This window comes from Zootoca vivipara, chromosome 15 (genome assembly GCF_965207765.1).
Source record: "Zootoca vivipara chromosome 15, rZooViv2.hap1.1, whole genome shotgun sequence".
Taxonomy (NCBI): domain Eukaryota; kingdom Metazoa; phylum Chordata; class Lepidosauria; order Squamata; family Lacertidae; genus Zootoca; species Zootoca vivipara.
In genome coordinates this window covers 34,612,663-34,630,190 of record NC_142598.1, presented here as the reverse complement: position 1 = coordinate 34,630,190, position 17,528 = coordinate 34,612,663, and the positions used below count along the sequence as shown (strand labels likewise).

At 40.4% G+C, this 17,528-nt stretch overlaps 1 protein-coding gene across 1 annotated transcript in view; it reads left to right on the top strand.

The window, feature by feature from the left end:
• Nucleotides 1–17,528, top strand: part of UHRF2 (ubiquitin like with PHD and ring finger domains 2) — a 50,565-nt gene that overhangs the window by 24,201 nt on the left and 8,836 nt on the right. Inside the window, exons 5-9 of the mRNA XM_035097375.3 lie at nucleotides 3,563–3,672; nucleotides 5,342–5,528; nucleotides 6,321–6,444; nucleotides 7,156–7,263; nucleotides 7,860–7,964. Of these exons, the coding sequence (XP_034953266.1) occupies nucleotides 3,563–3,672; nucleotides 5,342–5,528; nucleotides 6,321–6,444; nucleotides 7,156–7,263; nucleotides 7,860–7,964 (634 nt within the window). The remainder of the gene's footprint in view (nucleotides 1–3,562; nucleotides 3,673–5,341; nucleotides 5,529–6,320; nucleotides 6,445–7,155; nucleotides 7,264–7,859; nucleotides 7,965–17,528) is intronic.

Sequence of the window (17,528 nt, the reverse complement as noted above, 5' to 3'; positions counted from 1 at the left end):
CCAGGAAGTGGCAAGGGGAAGGTAGGAGATTGTAAATGGGGGGGGGAGGTTTGGCCACTGCAAATATCCGAGGACTTAAACTGGGGAGAGAAAGTGCATGGTTGTTGTTTTTTTAAAGACGCATAGGCTTGCAATCAGCCATAGTATAAAGCGTAGGTTAAAAGGGGCATGAGTGCCCATACTTAAAATGGCCGCCGGAGCCTCACATGTGAAACAACGCCCGCTAAATTTTAAAGTAAAAACCCCTTGCCGTGCCCCCAAGTGCGTTGCTGTGGGTTATCCCCACCCCTGGGCCTAGTGGGGGCCTGGGGGCCCGACAGGGGCCTACATAAAACAAAGGCTGTGCTGCGGCCTGCAATCCATGCGCTTGCCCTCTCCCCCCCTGGGCCTGGCAGGGGGCTACATAAAACAAAGGCTGTGCTGCAGCCTGCGATCTGGGCGCTCCCCCTCTCCCCCCCCCCCCGGGCCTAGTGGGGGCCTGGCGGCCTGGCAGGGGACTACATAAAACAAAGGCTGTGCTGCGACCTGCGATCCGGGCGATCGCCCCCCCCCCGGGCCTAGTGGGGGCCTAGCAGCCTGGCAGGGCCTAGGGGTCGGGTAATGGCCGCCTTGGTGGTTTCAGTTGCTTGGTTGATGATTACAGGTAGGTAGCCGTGTTGGTCTGACGTAGTCGAAACAAAATAAAAAAATTCCTTCCAGCAGCACCTTAAAGACCAACTAAGTTTTTATTTTGGTATGAGCTTTTGTGTGCATGCACACTTCTTCAGATACGTTGATGATGTCATTATTTGGTCTGTGGGTGTGGTGTAGATTTCACAGGAAGGGAGGGGGTGTACTGTGGGAGGAATTCCACTTGAAGGCGCTGTTTTACTTGGTGGAAAAGCAGGTTTCTACCTGCGCAGGTGGGAGATTTGAGGGATTTTCTTTTCTGCAAACACTCAGGGAGTGGCATGGATCGTTGTGTCCAAATTTCAGGACGATTGGTCAAGCAGTTCCGGAGAAAAGTGGAGCCCACACTTTCACCATTTTTACATTTTAATATATATATAGATATAGATATAGAATAGATATAGATATAGATATAGATAGATAGATATATTTCAGCAATGATATTTTGAAAATTAAAATTTGCCACATACTTGCAATTATTATGATGAAATACAATATTTTATTTGCAGGTTGCAGTTATATTTTCATAACTGTATTTCAAAATAACACACTTCTAATTAAGTGACCTGGAAGGTGCCATTCCAGTCACAGCATTTTATTTTTTCAGATTTACTTAATAATGTTACTTGGTGTATATCTTCTTGCTTGCATCTTCTACCCTGTGTATAAAAATGGGTTAGTTGAGACTTTGTGTAGCCTGCCTTGCAATGAACAATTAATTTCAGAGAGCTCAACAGAATACACTTTCGTTCTGAACAGTGCTTTTTTCTAGAAAAAAAAGGTGTTGTACTGACCATGAAGTTGTTGCAGTAAGTGTTACACTTTTAACCACTGCTTTTTTCTAGAAAGAAAAGGTGCCGGTACTGCGTACGCTTGAAGTCAGAATTGGCACTTAAGTGCTTTTGGTCCATTTCTAGTTAATTCTGTGTTAAATCAAAGAACTGTGATAATGAATATTTAGTAAATAAGGAAAAAAATCAGGAACAATAGGGATAAAATAACTAGAATGTTAGACTGCTCCTATTATTCAATCATATTTTGCCAAATACCAGCACCCACCTACATAATTTTAGTGTGAAGATAGTCTATTTTACTTAACGTGTTACCTTTTACTGTAAAGTTAAATATAACTAAAATTATTTTCATATCTGTCATAATTCTGAGAGAAGAGGGACTGATCTTACATACCCTGTATTTCAACTTTCTGCCCTTAAATCTTCAACCTTCTGGCCTCTGATGTTTTCTTACTGACCTTGACAAGGCTCTTTCACAGTAACTATGGCAACTGCCAAATTAATTAGTTTCTTGTAGTGAGAATTGGTCTAAATATGGATCTCCTGCCAGAGGATTAAAAACTCATAATTATCTTGACTGTCTTAGATTCAGTATTTTTATTATTTCTGACTGCTGTTTAGAATACTTGTCATCTTTATTTGATAGGTTTAATGGTACTTACCACCTCTTCTTCGATTCGGTAGTTTAATTTTGAGAACATCTGTGTGTGGAATAAAGTTTATTTCAGATTTTTATTTTTTTCAAAAATGAGAAGGAAATACAAAGATGTAAGAAATAAAGGGCGGTTGTATTAGACGTTTTCTGTGCTTCAAGCATAGTTAACCACAAGTAAAATGTCTGCTGGGTTGCGCTTTCAAATTGTCAGCCTTGCTCTACAAGGATACAAAGAAAGTGCGCAGAAGGACTTTTTCACTCTTGTCCATTTCCCTCTCAAATGTAAGCCATTTTCTTTTTGTTTAGTATGTCTGCCTTCCCGAAGCGTAAAGCAGGCTTGGCTTCTGAAATGAGCAAGACAAAATTGCAGCCAAGAAAGAGAAACTGCCCCATCGCACAAGAATTTGCTGGATTTTGAAACACGGCAGTGTTCTGTTCAGTGTGGATGGCTGCCAGCGTAGATGCCCCTCCTCCTTTTCTCCTTGACGATTGAACAGTTCTTTCCCCCTGTAACAAGACTGTTTCCAGAGCCAAGGCAAATCATTGCTTCTTTGGTTTTTCTTCCCCTCCCATTCTGCTTATTGCAGCAGTGCTCAATAAGCCTGTGGTATGAAACATTTTGGCAGATTTTCCATCCTCACAATGGTGGCAGGGGAAACTTAAACAAATACTGTACCAGTAAACTGAAAATCAAGGAGTCTGCCCTATTACCAGAAGGAGGAGTGAGAACTAGCACAAAAACAGACAACACTGAAAAGCAGTAGTCTTTAAGCACTCTCTTTCCATTCTTGCAGTAATAGACAAGCTGAACATCTTTTTGAATATAACAAGCCCACAACTTAGGCACATTTAACTTGTGTGCATTCAGCTTGGCAATTAAAAATAAAAAGGGGGTGGGCATCTAGGGGAAAAGACTTTGGCGATTTCACTTCCCATTGAACCCAATGTGTTTTGACTACATGCAATTTCAGCTTTCGGCGCAATCCCCGGAACATAACCCTCAGTATAATAAAGAAGAGCTTAGTCCAGGCATCCCCAAACTGTGGCCCTCCAGATGTTTTGGCCTACAACTCCCACGATCCCTAGCTAACAGGACCAGTAGTCGGGGAAGATGGGAATTGTAGTCCAAAACATCTGGAGGGCCAAAGTTTGGGGATGCCTGGCTTAGTCTTCTCAGGTTCTTCCAATAGTCTTCAGTGAGAGTTTTTTTTTTCTGGTGTTTTTCTCTATAAAGTCAAGGCTCTAATAGCATTTAATAAAGGGTGATTCAAATGAAAATAGTGCTAAATAGAAGATAATGATAAATGATAATAAAACTCAGAGTGTATTTAAAATTTCAACTGACATGGGTGGTTTGAAGTTGCAGTTATCTGTTTTCAATTGGCCAATTCTATAATTGGAATTGGAGAAACTGAGCTCAAAACTTTTATGCTTTAATTTTCAGTGGTCCAGAAGATGCCATAAATGATTGCAAACTCCTTTTTATAGAGGAAATATACAAGATTGAAAAGCCAGGAGCATATCCGCTGACATTTGCAGATGGAGAGTTCAAAAGTAGGCATATTCTATTATTTATACAATTTTCTGTTCTTTATACAGTATTTTCAAAATGGTCACTTATAAAAGTTGTCAAAGAGCTTTTTCAAATAATGGAGGTAATAACACTTTGTTTCCAGAATCGTTATGTGAGTAGGTATGCAGACTGTGTCTGTTAATGGAAATAGATTTATGTTGTGGTTATCTGTGTTGTTGTTGCTGCTGCTGCTGCTGCTGTTATTATTATATTTATTTATTTGACAAAAACACCTGTCTCAATTAATTATTGGATGGATGCCCACACCTAGCTAACCTTGATATCAAATTGAGAGGAAATAGCTTTTATTCAATTCAGGAGTATGATTCAACCCTTGACTAATCAGCCAACTTCCTTTACTAACGACTCAACTGTTAGACAGTTCCCTTTTACTGGAGCCTCTCTATGCTGAATCTACATCCATAGTTAAAAGGGATACAAATAGCAAATAAAATTGCTGTTTTGCAAGTAGTTCTTGAGCTGAAACTTTGATTTTGAAAGTGCAAAAGTTCTTTATTTATAGTAAAGGCAAAGGGACCACTGGCCATTATGTTCAGTAGCAAATGACTCTGGGGTTGTGGTGCTCATCTCGCTTTACTGGCCGAGGAAGCCGGCGTGCAGCTTCCGGGTCATGTGGCCAGCATGACAAAGCCGCTTCTGGCGAACCAGAGCAGCACACGGAAATGCCGTTTACCTTCCCGCCAGAGCAGTACCTATTTATCTACTTGCACTTTGAGGTGCTCTCGAACTGCTAGGTTGGCAGAAGCAGGGACCGAGCAACGGGAGCTCACCCCGTCATGGGGATTCGAACCGCCAACCTTCTGATCGGCAAGCCCTAGGTTCTGTGGTTTAGACCACAGCGCTACCTGCATAATCAAATAAATATTCTAGAGTCCTTTAAAACAATTGAAGACCAAGGCTTGCATTCAGTGTTGGTTCTGTTTGGAACAGAGCCATTGAAATGAATGCATAGGAGTAACTTAAGTTTACTTTCACCTAATTACCAAGCCCAAGTATCACCATTTCTTAATCTGCTTCAGAGCCGCCCCATTTGAGCTAGCCACAGTCTCCAGAGAATTCATAGAATGTATGGCTGTCATTATTGCACAGTTTTGTCAGTGGAGGATTTCTGTCTTCCCATACATAGATGTCATATGGGGATATGGTGAGTAGACAATCACAATTAGCCAACCCAAGTTGCATTTATTTTTTGCCTCCACAACACTTTGGGACACTGTCAATCTGGTGAAATCTTACTTCATACCAATGTGGTGCCTCAAGTTCTTCTGTACTCTCCACTTTGTAGACAATCATGCTTATATGTCTTCTGGCAGAGCTCAAACCCTTATCAGGTTGGTTTTCTGAAGGGCAATCAAACCTGACCACCCAGCTGTCCAGACCTAGAGGCTTCTCAGGCTAATGGCTTCACCACTTTTACCTGTCTGAGGATGCATCTACCATAATAAGTTCAACACTTCCTGCATTGTTGCTCTTGTTTAACTTGTTCATAACTCAGTCTCCAACTGCTATCTATAGTCACCACTCAATTGATCATAAGTATAGCTTGTTGTTCTAATCAGTTTTCTGTGGAATATATTTTTAAGGCCTCTCACTGAAAGGAAAGTTTGTTTTGTGCCATTTTCCCCCCAGGAAAGAGTGGTCCAGAATGCAAGCATTGCAGAGCGGACCCTGATAAAGAATGCCGATTTTGCTCTTGTTATTTGTGTGGGGGGAAACAGGATGCCCACATGCAACTTCTTTGTGATGAGTGCAATATGGCCTACCATTTATACTGCCTGAACCCACCTTTAAGCAAGATACCAGAAGATGAAGACTGGTAAATAATGCAACTCGTTTTCATTTATAAATGTTCAGTATGTGGGATTGTATGAATAATAGAATTTCAGTTTTATAGGAGTGTACTGTAGGTTGTCCCTGACTTGTGCTGTGCTTCAGAGTAGTGAGCTCAGGAACCTCTTGTGAGAGTGACTTGGCCTTGGAATGACAAAATATTGGGGAGTATACAATTGTGGTTATTTCTATACTGATTTTTGAATAATTGCAGCCTGTATCCATACTTACTGCAATTACTAAAAAAGGCAGCAGCATTAAAACAAAGGAGTAAAGGGACCCCTGACCATTAGGTCCAGTCGTGACCGACTCTGGGGTTGCGGCGCTCATCTCGCGTTATTGGCCGAGGGAGCCGGCGTACAGCTTCCAGGTCATGTGGCCAGCATGACAAAGCCGCTTCTGGCGAACCAGAGCAGCACACGGAAATGCCATTTACCTTCCCGCTGTAGCGGTCCCTATTTATCTACTTGCACTTTGACACGCTTTCGAACTGCTAGGTTGGCAGGAGCAGGGACCGAGCAACGGGAGCTCACCCTGTCATGGGGATTCGAAACGCCGACCTTCTGATCGACAAGCCCTAGGCTCTGTGGTTTAACCTACAGCGCCACCCGCGTAGCAAGTAGCAAGGAGTAGCAAGTAAACAAGGGGCAATGATGAAGATGTGTTTTTTTTTAGTCCACTCATCATTTTAATATGCTGGTTATTAAAAAAAAACCAAATACCTTTGGTTTATTTTTCAAGCAGTGGTGTTAATTTTAAACCATTCCATTGTTTTTAGGTACTGTCCTTCCTGTAAAAATGATTCTAATGAAGTTGTAAAAGCTGGGGAAAAGCTCAAGCAGAGTAAAAAGAAGGCAAAGATGCCATCTGCCTACACAGACAGCCAGCGAGATTGGGGCAAGGTATTTAGAAACAGTTGCATTTCTTTATTTAAAATAATTTATAATTCTGAAATCTTTAAAACAGTATGCAGTCTAAAAAGCAGTATATCATTAAGAAACAACAACAACAACAATATAACCTAAAACCAAGAAATCAGCAGTATAAAAACACATAAAAGCCAATAAAAGAAAAATTCAGAGAACTTCAACATGCAAAACAGGATTCAATCTTATGGTTCTGGGAAAGTGTGCAAAAATGTAAGTCTTCAAAATACATCTGAAGCAACAGGGAAAACAACAGAAAATGTCAGTTTTTCAAGCCACCTTTTTCTTTAAGTCTGTATTGGGACAAAATTCAGTTGACCTGTAAATCGCCCAATATGAGTTGGAAATGTGTTACCTGAAGGATTGTCTATTCCCTTGTGAAGTAGGTTTTGTTCACACCAGAATAATGTATGTGCACCACTGCCCTTTTTGAGTCAAGTGATAGGCTGGGGTTGAACATGGCTAAAATGGGCATCTCATCAGAAAGCTCCACAATCACTTTGCTAAATTGCTTATTTATTTATTTGGTTCAATTTTTTAAATTGCTTCCTGTAAAATATAGTGAAGTAGTTTTATAATAAAAACACTTAAAAACCGTTCTGTATGTAAAAACAATTTCAATTGCAATAGAGATACAATAGAGATATAGACTGGGATACATCACTTTCTTGTCTCTTGTGTTTGTAGGGTATGGCTTGTGTTGGTCGTACTAAGGAATGCACTATTGTTCCTTCTAACCACTATGGACCCATACCTGGAGTTCCTGTTGGAGCAACCTGGAAGTTTAGAGTTCAGGTATTAAATAAATCAGGGATGGGCAGATCAGGCTTGTGCAGTCTATTTTGTTCTTTTAACAAATACCTGAGGACCACCAACTGGAGCCAAGGAACAGGTTACTTCTAAAGAAAGATGTTAAGAATAACACTGTAAGAGGTGGGAAAATGCTGGTCATTACCATTGTTAAATAATTGAGAGTCGGACTCTTTCTAGAAAGCACCCAAAAACCTACCAGTAGGTCTCAGTCTACCTTTTGTCTTTTCATGTTGTAGATACACATGTTCTTACATTTGTAGCCTGAAGCTTTCTCCTTTCCTTGTGTCATTTGCACTAGTAAGCAAATAATACAACTTCATCCCAATCATATTTCCAATTCTTAAAACAGTTTGTGATGCCATCAGCCATTATCTAAAGAGTCTGCTATAAGCCAGTGGTGGTTCACACTGTATTGGAGGCAGTTTCCAAATTTCAACCTAAGAATTTTGAAACTATTTACAAAAGTGGCTTATCTGTTATGGAAAGCTGCAGTTCAAAGAAAAAGATGAATGCAAACTACATTGTTCAATCACTGTAAGAACTTGTTTCAAATTACTTTTACTTGTTTTATCACCAAGGTGAGTGAAGCAGGTGTTCATAGGCCTCATGTTGGTGGAATTCATGGACGGAGTAACGATGGAGCTTATTCCCTTGTTCTGGCTGGAGGATTTGAAGATGAAGTAGTAAGTTTTATATCCAGATTTGTTTATGTGCACTGAGAGTTGATTTAATTGCTTTATTAAATACAATAGCTAGAGAAAACTTGACAATATTTAATGGCACTTGTAATATTGCAACAAACATTTTAAAATAGGTGCATTTCTGGTTGTGTATGTACCTTAGGGTGATGACTTTTTTACAACCTCATTTCCCTGTATGAGCTTTCATTAAAGATTAGATAAAATCTTACTTTCAAAGAGATTTGATTAAAAAAACCCTCACGCACAAAATGATTTAAATTTTATTATTTATCAGTTTTTTGACCATTTTTGAAGTCACTGTAAGCAGATACAAAATTGAACCCAAGCTTTAGAGTCACATATATACAACATTACATAGGGTCATCAAACACACAAGGAAGCTTTTTGTAGTTGCAGTAACAGTATAGACGCTGCTAGAGGATGATGTTTTGCTACCTCTCCTGTAGGTTCTTTTCCCAGCATGCCCGGCAGGGTCTGCTGGCTGAGTTTTGAGGTCCCAAAAAGGGGCTTTTACCTTGCGCAGGTGTGACATTTGTATACCCTATGTTGCTAAGAACACTCCCCATTGTGGAAAGTGGTGTTGTGTCCAAATTTGATACGAAATATATATAGAATTGTTAATACAATTTTATGAAATGGTAAAACGGCATACAAAAAAATCAAAAACGGTTTGTGCGTGACCTTTTTTTAATATTTCAGTAGAATATGCCTCATTTTAGTCATTAATAGGCAAAAGTTCATCCATTTGTGCTACAGGAAATAATTTTTGAGAAAAAAAATGAAAAAGTCATCACCCTAATGTACCTACTTGTCTATCATTTATATATACAGTCATACCTCTAGTTACATATGCTTCAGGATGCTACTTTCAGGTTAAGTATGCGGCGGACCTGGAAGTGTTTACTTTTCTGGGTTCTGCTGTGCGCGCATGCTTCACGTGCTTCACGTTTGTGCAGAAGCGCTCTATTGGCACTTTGCACGTGCGCGGAAGCGCCACTCTAGATATGTACTTTTGGGGGTGCGAATGGCACCCCGGAACGGATCAGGTACGTACCTAGAGGTACCACTGTATGTTAGTAGAGACCCAGTTTCTGAGCATACTGGAAACCTAATTGGTTGGGTGGGGAGATGAAAGGGGAAACACCCAAATCCTTCTCTCTCCCTCACCCCTAACTTATTGGGGGACAGAAGAAGGGCTCGAAGCAGTCATTGGCAACAGTTATGTAGGAATTATGTGCTCAAATGACTTGCTTCATTCCTTTATTTCCCTTTAAATTCACCCCACCTTCTCCCCTACAGGTTTCTGTGCAGGAGCGTGTCTATACTTGTATCAAATATTTCAAGGCTATTTGCCAGCAAGTCAGATTAAGTGTATCATTTTTTACCTACAAAGCCCTAAGCAGTTTGGGACTTGTTTATGTACGGAAATGCCTCTGCCCATGACGATCTGCTGGAGAGGCCATGCTGGTGGTTCCAAATGGAAAATAAATATGTGGGTTACTTAGGCTGATGCCAACAGTGTATAGCACAGGCATCCCCAAACTGCGGCCCTCCAGATGTTTTGGCCTACAACTCCCATGATCCCTAGCTAACAGGACCAGTGGTCGGGGAAGATGGGAATTGTAGTCCAAAACATCTGGAGGGCCGAAGTTTGGGGATGCCTGGTATAGCTTCTGGTAGCAGCTGAAAAACAGCTGTTTTGTTCAGTTTTCTTTAAAGTAGTCATAATGATCTGTATAGTGCAAATTCACTTGATACTGTGTTTCCCCTATTTTAAGACGTAGTCATAAAATAAGCTGTAGCAGGGTTTTTAAGCATTTGCAAAATATAAGACATACCCCGAAAATAAGCCATACTTCTGTGCTGTGCGGAGCGAGACCACCAAGCACCCCAGCCAGCGAGCAGGACCCAGCACGCCGGCCGTGGCAGGAAGAAGAGGCCTGCCAGGTTGGCGCCTGGAACTGGCTACTGCTGCCGCAGCGCCGTACCATGCTGCACGGAGCGAGACCGCGAGTGCCCCAGCCAGCAGGACCCAGCCGTGGCAGGAGGCTTGCCAGGTTGGTGCCCAGCAATGCCGCGCGGAGCGCCCTGAGCATACGGGAGCGTTGCTGATGCTGGCTTCTGGAGGCTCGGGCGCTCCGCGCGGCACTGCTAGGCGCCAACCCGGCAGGCTGCCTCCGGTCCTTGTTTGTGCCTCTTACTCAGCAACTCGTCACCATTTTCCTTTCTCTTCCCTTTTGTTGTTCCTCAGCCTCCTGTCTTTCCCTTTGTTTCCCTTCTGTCTTGCTCTCCTACACACTTTCGCTCTCTGTTTTCCGCTCGTCTTTCCACCTCCTCTTCCCTCTTGCTCTTCTCCTTCCCAGGCTCTCTCTGCGTTCCTTCGCCTTCCTCCCTCTCCCACGCCGCGTTTTCTCTCCTCCGAATACTCCTCCCCCCTCCTCAGTCCCTCTTGTCCTTCCTTGGTGCTCTCCCGTTTCACTCTTTTTACCACTCTTTATTATCTGTTAGTGTCTATAATGAAAGAGCAAAAGGAGGTTTTCTTTCTCTGTGTTCCCCTTTGCTCCTCCCGTACACGTCGCAAGGTTTCTCAGCACAGCTTTCATAAATCGACACAAATCTGAATTCCTTGTAACTGTAAAACATTTACATAAAATCAGCTGTCCCCCAGATACTCTTCTCTTTCACTATTTCTCCTTTGGGGTAGCTGTTTTCGGCGTCAGTTTAACTATTGAGAAACTTGGGGCCACTCTTTCCGGGTTCTGAGGCGTCTTGCGGTTGAGGGCGCAGCCTTTTTAGCGCTGGGTTTTCTGCTTTCCTTTTTGCCACAAAACGTATGGTAGTTGAAATTCGGCTTCTGTTAGAGCAGCAGATAAAGCCCCCTTTTGTGCTGCTTTGGCTGTTTGCTGAGGACCTCTTCCTCAGCTTTTTAAGGGGTGGGGTTTCTTCGCAGACACCCCCCTCTCCCCTCTCTCCACAACGAAAGGCGTCCTGCTCGACTCACCCAAACACTTTTCTCGACCCGTTCTTAGAGCGCACCCCTCCGGATGGCTCAGGGTGCTCAGCAGCAGCAACGCAGGAGGAGGTAGGCACCCAGAACCATACGGTACCGTATTTACGGTAATAAAAAAATAAGACACACACCCCCCGAAAATAAGCCATAGGCTTATTTTCTTGAGTAAAATAAATATAAGACGGTGTCTTAAAATAGGGGAAACACAGTAATTGAGCACCATATGTTAGATACAATCTGCCATTGCGTCTTGCAACAAAGAGTGGGGTGTAAATTGAAAAAATAAACATGTTTTCAAAATAGAGGGTTTTACTTCTAAAAGCTACATATTTTTTGTGCCTCATCAGAAATGAAAGTTTTTTCCCCCAATTATTTTTTTATTAATTTTCCAAATTATTACAAATCAAACCAAATTAATTAAATTTAATACAATTTCTTAAAATAAGGTTTCCTGCTCTGGTTCCGAACATAAGATCATCATCATTTCCTCGCATCATTTCTTTTTTAAAGTGCAGTTTACGTCCTTCACTAGCTGTTAACCATTCTTCCAGCTGGCCATTTTTTCCACTATACAAACAGCACCTCCATTAAATAATCTGTTTCATGTGTGTAGTCCTTCATGTACATTGTTGTTCCAGACCTGGTGTGCTGGTAGAGTTCATTACTATCTTTCATTATTCAGTTCTTTGCAGTGTTTATCTGGATGGTAAACGGTCACATTCCATTTCTTCCACTGTTTACCGACTAGCATTTATGCAGCCATAAACAACTTACAGAATGCATATCCAAACTCCACCATTAATTATGTGTTTAAATTATTTGTGTATTTTTTGGTTTTGATCTGATTTTTAATTGCTTAATCTATTAAAAAAATTACTTAAGCAGAGTACAAGAAACCAAAGCAACAACAGACAATTTAAAACAAAATATTACCAAAATACACAGCTACATACATATAAAATTTATTACATTAATGCATAGTTACTAATCTATCTCAATGTCAGTTTATTTTCCTTTGGATACACTTTCCCTCGCAGCCTCTGGGTTCTCACCCAGGGTGCAAAGAAACACAGCTCATTCACAAACTTCTAACAATAAGAAGAGATCCTGGAAACAGTCAACCCTAGTCTCTCACTCTAGATTTGCTTTTTTATGGGCAGACCCAAGGTGGGTGGTACATTCCTTAGGCTGCCCACAACTAGGTCCCATTTCAGCTGTACTATCCTCACTCAGGTCCAGGTCCAGCAGGTTTGTTTAGTTTTCCAGAGGGTCTCCTCCTAATAGTAAAACCTCAGAATTTTCTGGGAAGCAATGTCCATCAATGTCTTCATGAGTCTACACATGTGAAGATCGAAGCTGCAAATACTGGCTCAGCTCAGGTTTCTTTCCATAATGCTCAGGCCAAAAATACAGGTGCTGTTCTTTAGAATCTTCAGAATGAGGTTCTCTTTGCATTAGAATTATTTTAGTATCTCACTAGCAGATTCCAAGCACAGATAGTTAGACTCAAACTCCATTGAAATTGTTGACCCTCCTCTCCCACAACAACATGCACTTTGATTTAATGTGTGCTACTATATAGAGTTTAGCTATTCATAATGTTAGGATTTTTTTATATAAATCAGTCATAGAAAATTGTGATTTTGTCTCAGTAGCATCTGGTAACACAGTGACACATGCACTTAGGAAAAAGCTTGCATGTGGGGAGTATTCTGTTTCAGATGAAGCTTATTGACATTTATATCCATTTTTTTTAATTACATTTTTCCTGTGGTGGCAATCCTGGCTTTCCCCAGTATTGTTTTATTACATTTATATTGTGCCTTACTTCCAAGATGGAAATCAAGGTGGTGCTTGTACGTGGGGTTCGGAGGCAGTCTGCCATTCAGGTATTGTCCAGAACCAGACTTGCTTGGCTTCAGCAAGCTGACTGCATCCTGCCCATATTCTTTGACACAGAAGAGTATTCCTTTTAGGCTTAAACTGACACGAGATGATAACCTGTGCCTAGTTCATACCACTTCAGACTCCAAGATGGGTTTCACATGATTTAAAGTTGCTCTGTACAAAAACCCAAACCGGCATGTAGAAAACTAGCACATCCGAGAAATCACTTCTGCCTGATATGGTACCCCATCTACAGGTGGATAGTTTTTTGTACAGAGAAACATACAGTGTTTCAGACAAGACACAGATTGACTACCTCAGTGAGAATTAGGTTTAGGGGCCTGCAGATTAAAAACTTGAGAAACAACACTGAAGTAACATGAATAGCAATATTTAGCTCTAAAGAGTAAGATATTTGTGGCATAGTCTTTCTTAAAACAAACTATTTTATGTGAATTAGCAGTGTTCCTCCACTTCTACCATTGACAAACCACAAGCCTGCCTTCAGACGACACAACAAGCCAGACTGTCTTATTCTGTCTGCCGCACCATAGCAAAGGGGCGGAAGACCATGGGGACCCATTCACATTAAACCATAGTTTGTTTTTAACTATGGTTTAATGTTCCCTGCAACCAGGCCAATGTCTAGCCCCTGGAAGCAGATATTGGGAAATTAAGATGCAAGCTGTTCTGTGTGATGAAACAATATTTTTGTCTTTTTGATTTCATGAATCTAGCTATGGTTTGTTTAGGCATAAGCTGTTTTCTACAATCAGAGTAATGTTTACACCCTCTTCTCCAGCTCTGTACCATCAGGAGGAATTCTGAAGCATGCTTCAGGTGAACGATAAAGCAGTAAGCAATGTGTTAAGAGTTGTTTTTAAGAGCCATTAGTAAAGAAAATGAAATGAACCTTCTCAGTAGCATCATAATATTATGTATTCTTTGCCAAACACTTATTAAGTTCTTTTTACTGCTGCAATATATAAGATATCAATGGCATTTGGTTGAAGAAATCCCATGAGAACATACTCTGTGCTGATAAATTATCATCACTGGAAAGAACTGCGAAGGGCAAGGCATGTGGTCCTAATATTCTAATAAAGCTAGATGCATAAGCATAGCTTGCTAGCATACAGTGACTTCTGAGTTTGTTGGCTTTTCTTTCCTTGGTGATGATGATGGTGGGTTAGCAAGTGATGTATTTCAGAAGCTCAATGGGCTAAACTACCACTCAAATTATGTGCACTTTTGTGCACTGATATTTTTTTCTTACAGTTAGATTTTATTATAGAAGTGTTTAAGCCTCCCTTTTCACTATACTGCCTATGTCAGGTTTGCCAAATACATATTTGTGCTCCAGAAACTTCTGTGCCAGAGTTGCAGTTCTGTATCATTTCTGCATCTGACAAGTGACCTGAATTGGTTGAGTGAACAGTAGATCTTGGCAGTGCCCCAGGAAAAGATGATAGAAACCTAAAGATGAGTAATTGTGGGATAATCTTTTTCACTTGGATTGATACTGGCAAAGTGAAACCAGCACTATTAACTAAGTTTAAGGGGTTGAAGTCCCCTTTCTCGGAATCCTCTTCTCCTACTTCATGAATTCTCCTTATGTACAGTAGGTTCTGAAGTTAGATTCCAAGCACATATAGGTTAACATTAGCCAGGCAATACCTATGATCCTAAACCAAGGAAAGAGAGATCAAAGGGAATTTGCATGTGAGAGAAGAGGGTCTGCTTGGTCAATTCTGTGGTTTCATCTCCACCCTTTAACACAAGTACATGGCCATCCTAGCATTGCATCTATATTGGTCTTAAATATTATTTCTGTCCTCTCTCTTTGCCCCTTACTTTACTATGGCCTGTTATAAGAATTTGTAAGTACTTGGAAATCTGTTAAAGTTACAGACTTTATCTTACGATAATATGATAAATGGGTTTTGTAGTGTTCTTTGTATTTCTACTCAGAAAATATCCTGTTGAGTTCAGTAGGACTTACTCTTAGATAAGTAAAGTAGCCTTAAAAGACCAAAACTATATGGTTGACGATCATATCATACTTAGAATAGGACTGTTAAAAATTATGAAGTCAAATGGGGTAACTTAAGTTCCTTGATTTCGCTGGGTCTGCTGTGAATACTGTAACACACCCACAAACACACACCATATGTGAATGAATGAATGAATGTGGCACAGACAAATGAATATGCAACAAATATTAAAGGTGGAACTGAGTCCCCTTGAACTCAAGATGACTTTCTTCTGAGTAGACAAGCCTAAGATTGCACTTGAAAAATCCCTTCCTCAGCTAAGTTTCTCACCTTTGTCTAGTGGTCTGTTATCGTTCCACTTCATCTCCATTATGAGGTGGATTAAATTGATGTATCTAGTAGCATAATAATAATTAATAGCCCTTAATGCTATTATTGATTGCTTATAAAACATTATAAATCATCCATGTATGCTTCATAATTCATTAATCATTTTTTAGTTCATAAGATGTGAGTAGGTGGCTGCAGTGGATTGAGCTCTGATCTCTATAGGTCAGGTTGAGGGGTAGAGTGTCAGGCAGAAAGGAGAGACAGGCATCAGCAAGAAGGAGGCCACAACACTGTGAAAAGGAGAGATCGGCCAGGGGGCTGCATCTTTGCTAGAGAAGGGCTGTGGGAGGGGTGCCCTTCCTGCCAGGTCTCTCACTTTTCCTGTCATCAGCAGGCCTCTCCTTCCAGTTCTGTCCCCTTAAAGATCTGATCCTGTGAGGTGCTGATGCGCTCACCCACTGACCTTTTTAAAACCCTGTTCTAACTTTATATTCACATAGGAATTGCTTTGGGGTGGATGTGTTGCTTCCAGGGTGCCACAGGGCAAATCAGCCCAACTGGGGGGCCACATCACGGTCAGGAGGTCCACTCACAGCATGACTTATTTTCTTGCTGCTGACTATGCATTTTAAAATTGTATTAGCCAACAATTTTCAACATTTCTTTAATAATTTTTATAGTCTGTTTTGCATGGTGACATTTTTGCAGGGTGGATTTAAATCACTATTTAAATGACTAGTCAGTAAGACTTGATTTAAACCATTTTTTTAAACAGAAAGACACATTTTTGCTGGTATAATCTTAATATTTACAACCAGATGAAGGTTTCATTTTTGGAATAATAAATTTTCAGAGTAGTTTTTATAGTTATCAAAAATTGCTGATTTGGTTATACTATTAGAAATACATAGACAGATTAATTATGAAATTATTGTGAGGTTTAATAAATTAACTGTTTATATTTGGACAACTTTTTGCTGTATTTTATTGGAAGGAGAAAAATAATCATTTCCTTAATAACAATTTAAACAATTTATTTAACTAAAACAATAACATTATAGCATATGTATCCATGTTTGTTAAATCATGTGGTTAAACATTTTTTTTATTAAAAAAGAAACTTAGACTGAGTTTTAGCACACATGAAAAACTTAAAACAAATCTTTATTTCCTGATGAATAGCCTTTGGACTATAATGTAACTTAAATAGAAAGCTATCTTTAGAAAGATTTCCCCTCCCCCAAAGCATTTTATTTTAAAAATCCAATTTAAATAATAATAATAAATCCATTTTTTTAAATCATTGATTTTTATCCACCCTGCATTCTTGACAATTCAAGAGAAAAGGAAAAGATATGCCCTCCTCCCTTGCTTTGCTTTTCAGTTTCCAGAATTTTTGAGATTGATGTTAATAGAGTATATTTGAAATTCTGTTGCAGTAGGTTTGTTCCAGTTCATTTGCAGTTATTGTATTGTGGTGAGAGAAAGCCTTAGTATTTTGTTAGTGTATGCTGTTACCAGGAGAATGTTGGAATGCTCCTTATACATGAAAAATACATTTTTTTCTGAACAATTGATAGCAACTTTGTTTAGCTCATTAATACTTTACAAACTGCAGTATTCATCCCTGTGGCTGAACGCATTTGTCTTGTGCTTTGATTTTTTCTGAGTTTATATGTGGTATCCATTAGGGGGTCTTGCGCTGATAGGAGGCATCCTTCAGTGGAATGGCGAAGGAGACTATTTTCAGTAATTCCCCCTTCTCCAAAATCTTATCTGGAGGGTTGAGGGACCCTTGAGAGCAGATTGGAGAGCTATGGGGGCAGGGGAAGAATGTCTGAAAATTGTCTTCCTCCCCAGTAGATAAACACCAATGGGATATTATTACCATATGTGGTTACAGATTCCTTAAAATGTCCGAGGAAAGGTAGCAAACCATTGAGGGTGTACAGTTGTACTTCGGAAGTCGAACGGAATCCGTTCTGGAAGTCTCTTCCTATTCCAAAATGTTTGGAAACAATGACACAGCTTCCGATTGGCTGCAGGAAGCTCCTGCAGCCAATCGGTTTAAGGTTCCAAAGAACGTTCGTAAACCAGAATACTCACTTCCGGGTTTGCGGCGTCGGGAGCAAAAACGTCTGAGTGTTCGGCTTCCAAGGTATGACTGTAATTGAACAGGGTATGTCAGAATAACTTGCCAACACCATTCAGGCCAAGTCTAACAGACCCTTGTGATCTGTTGATACCCGTTTTGGAGAGGAGATGATAGAAGGCCGCATTTGCCAACATAATGCCCTCCAGATGTATTGCGCTACAGTTCCCATC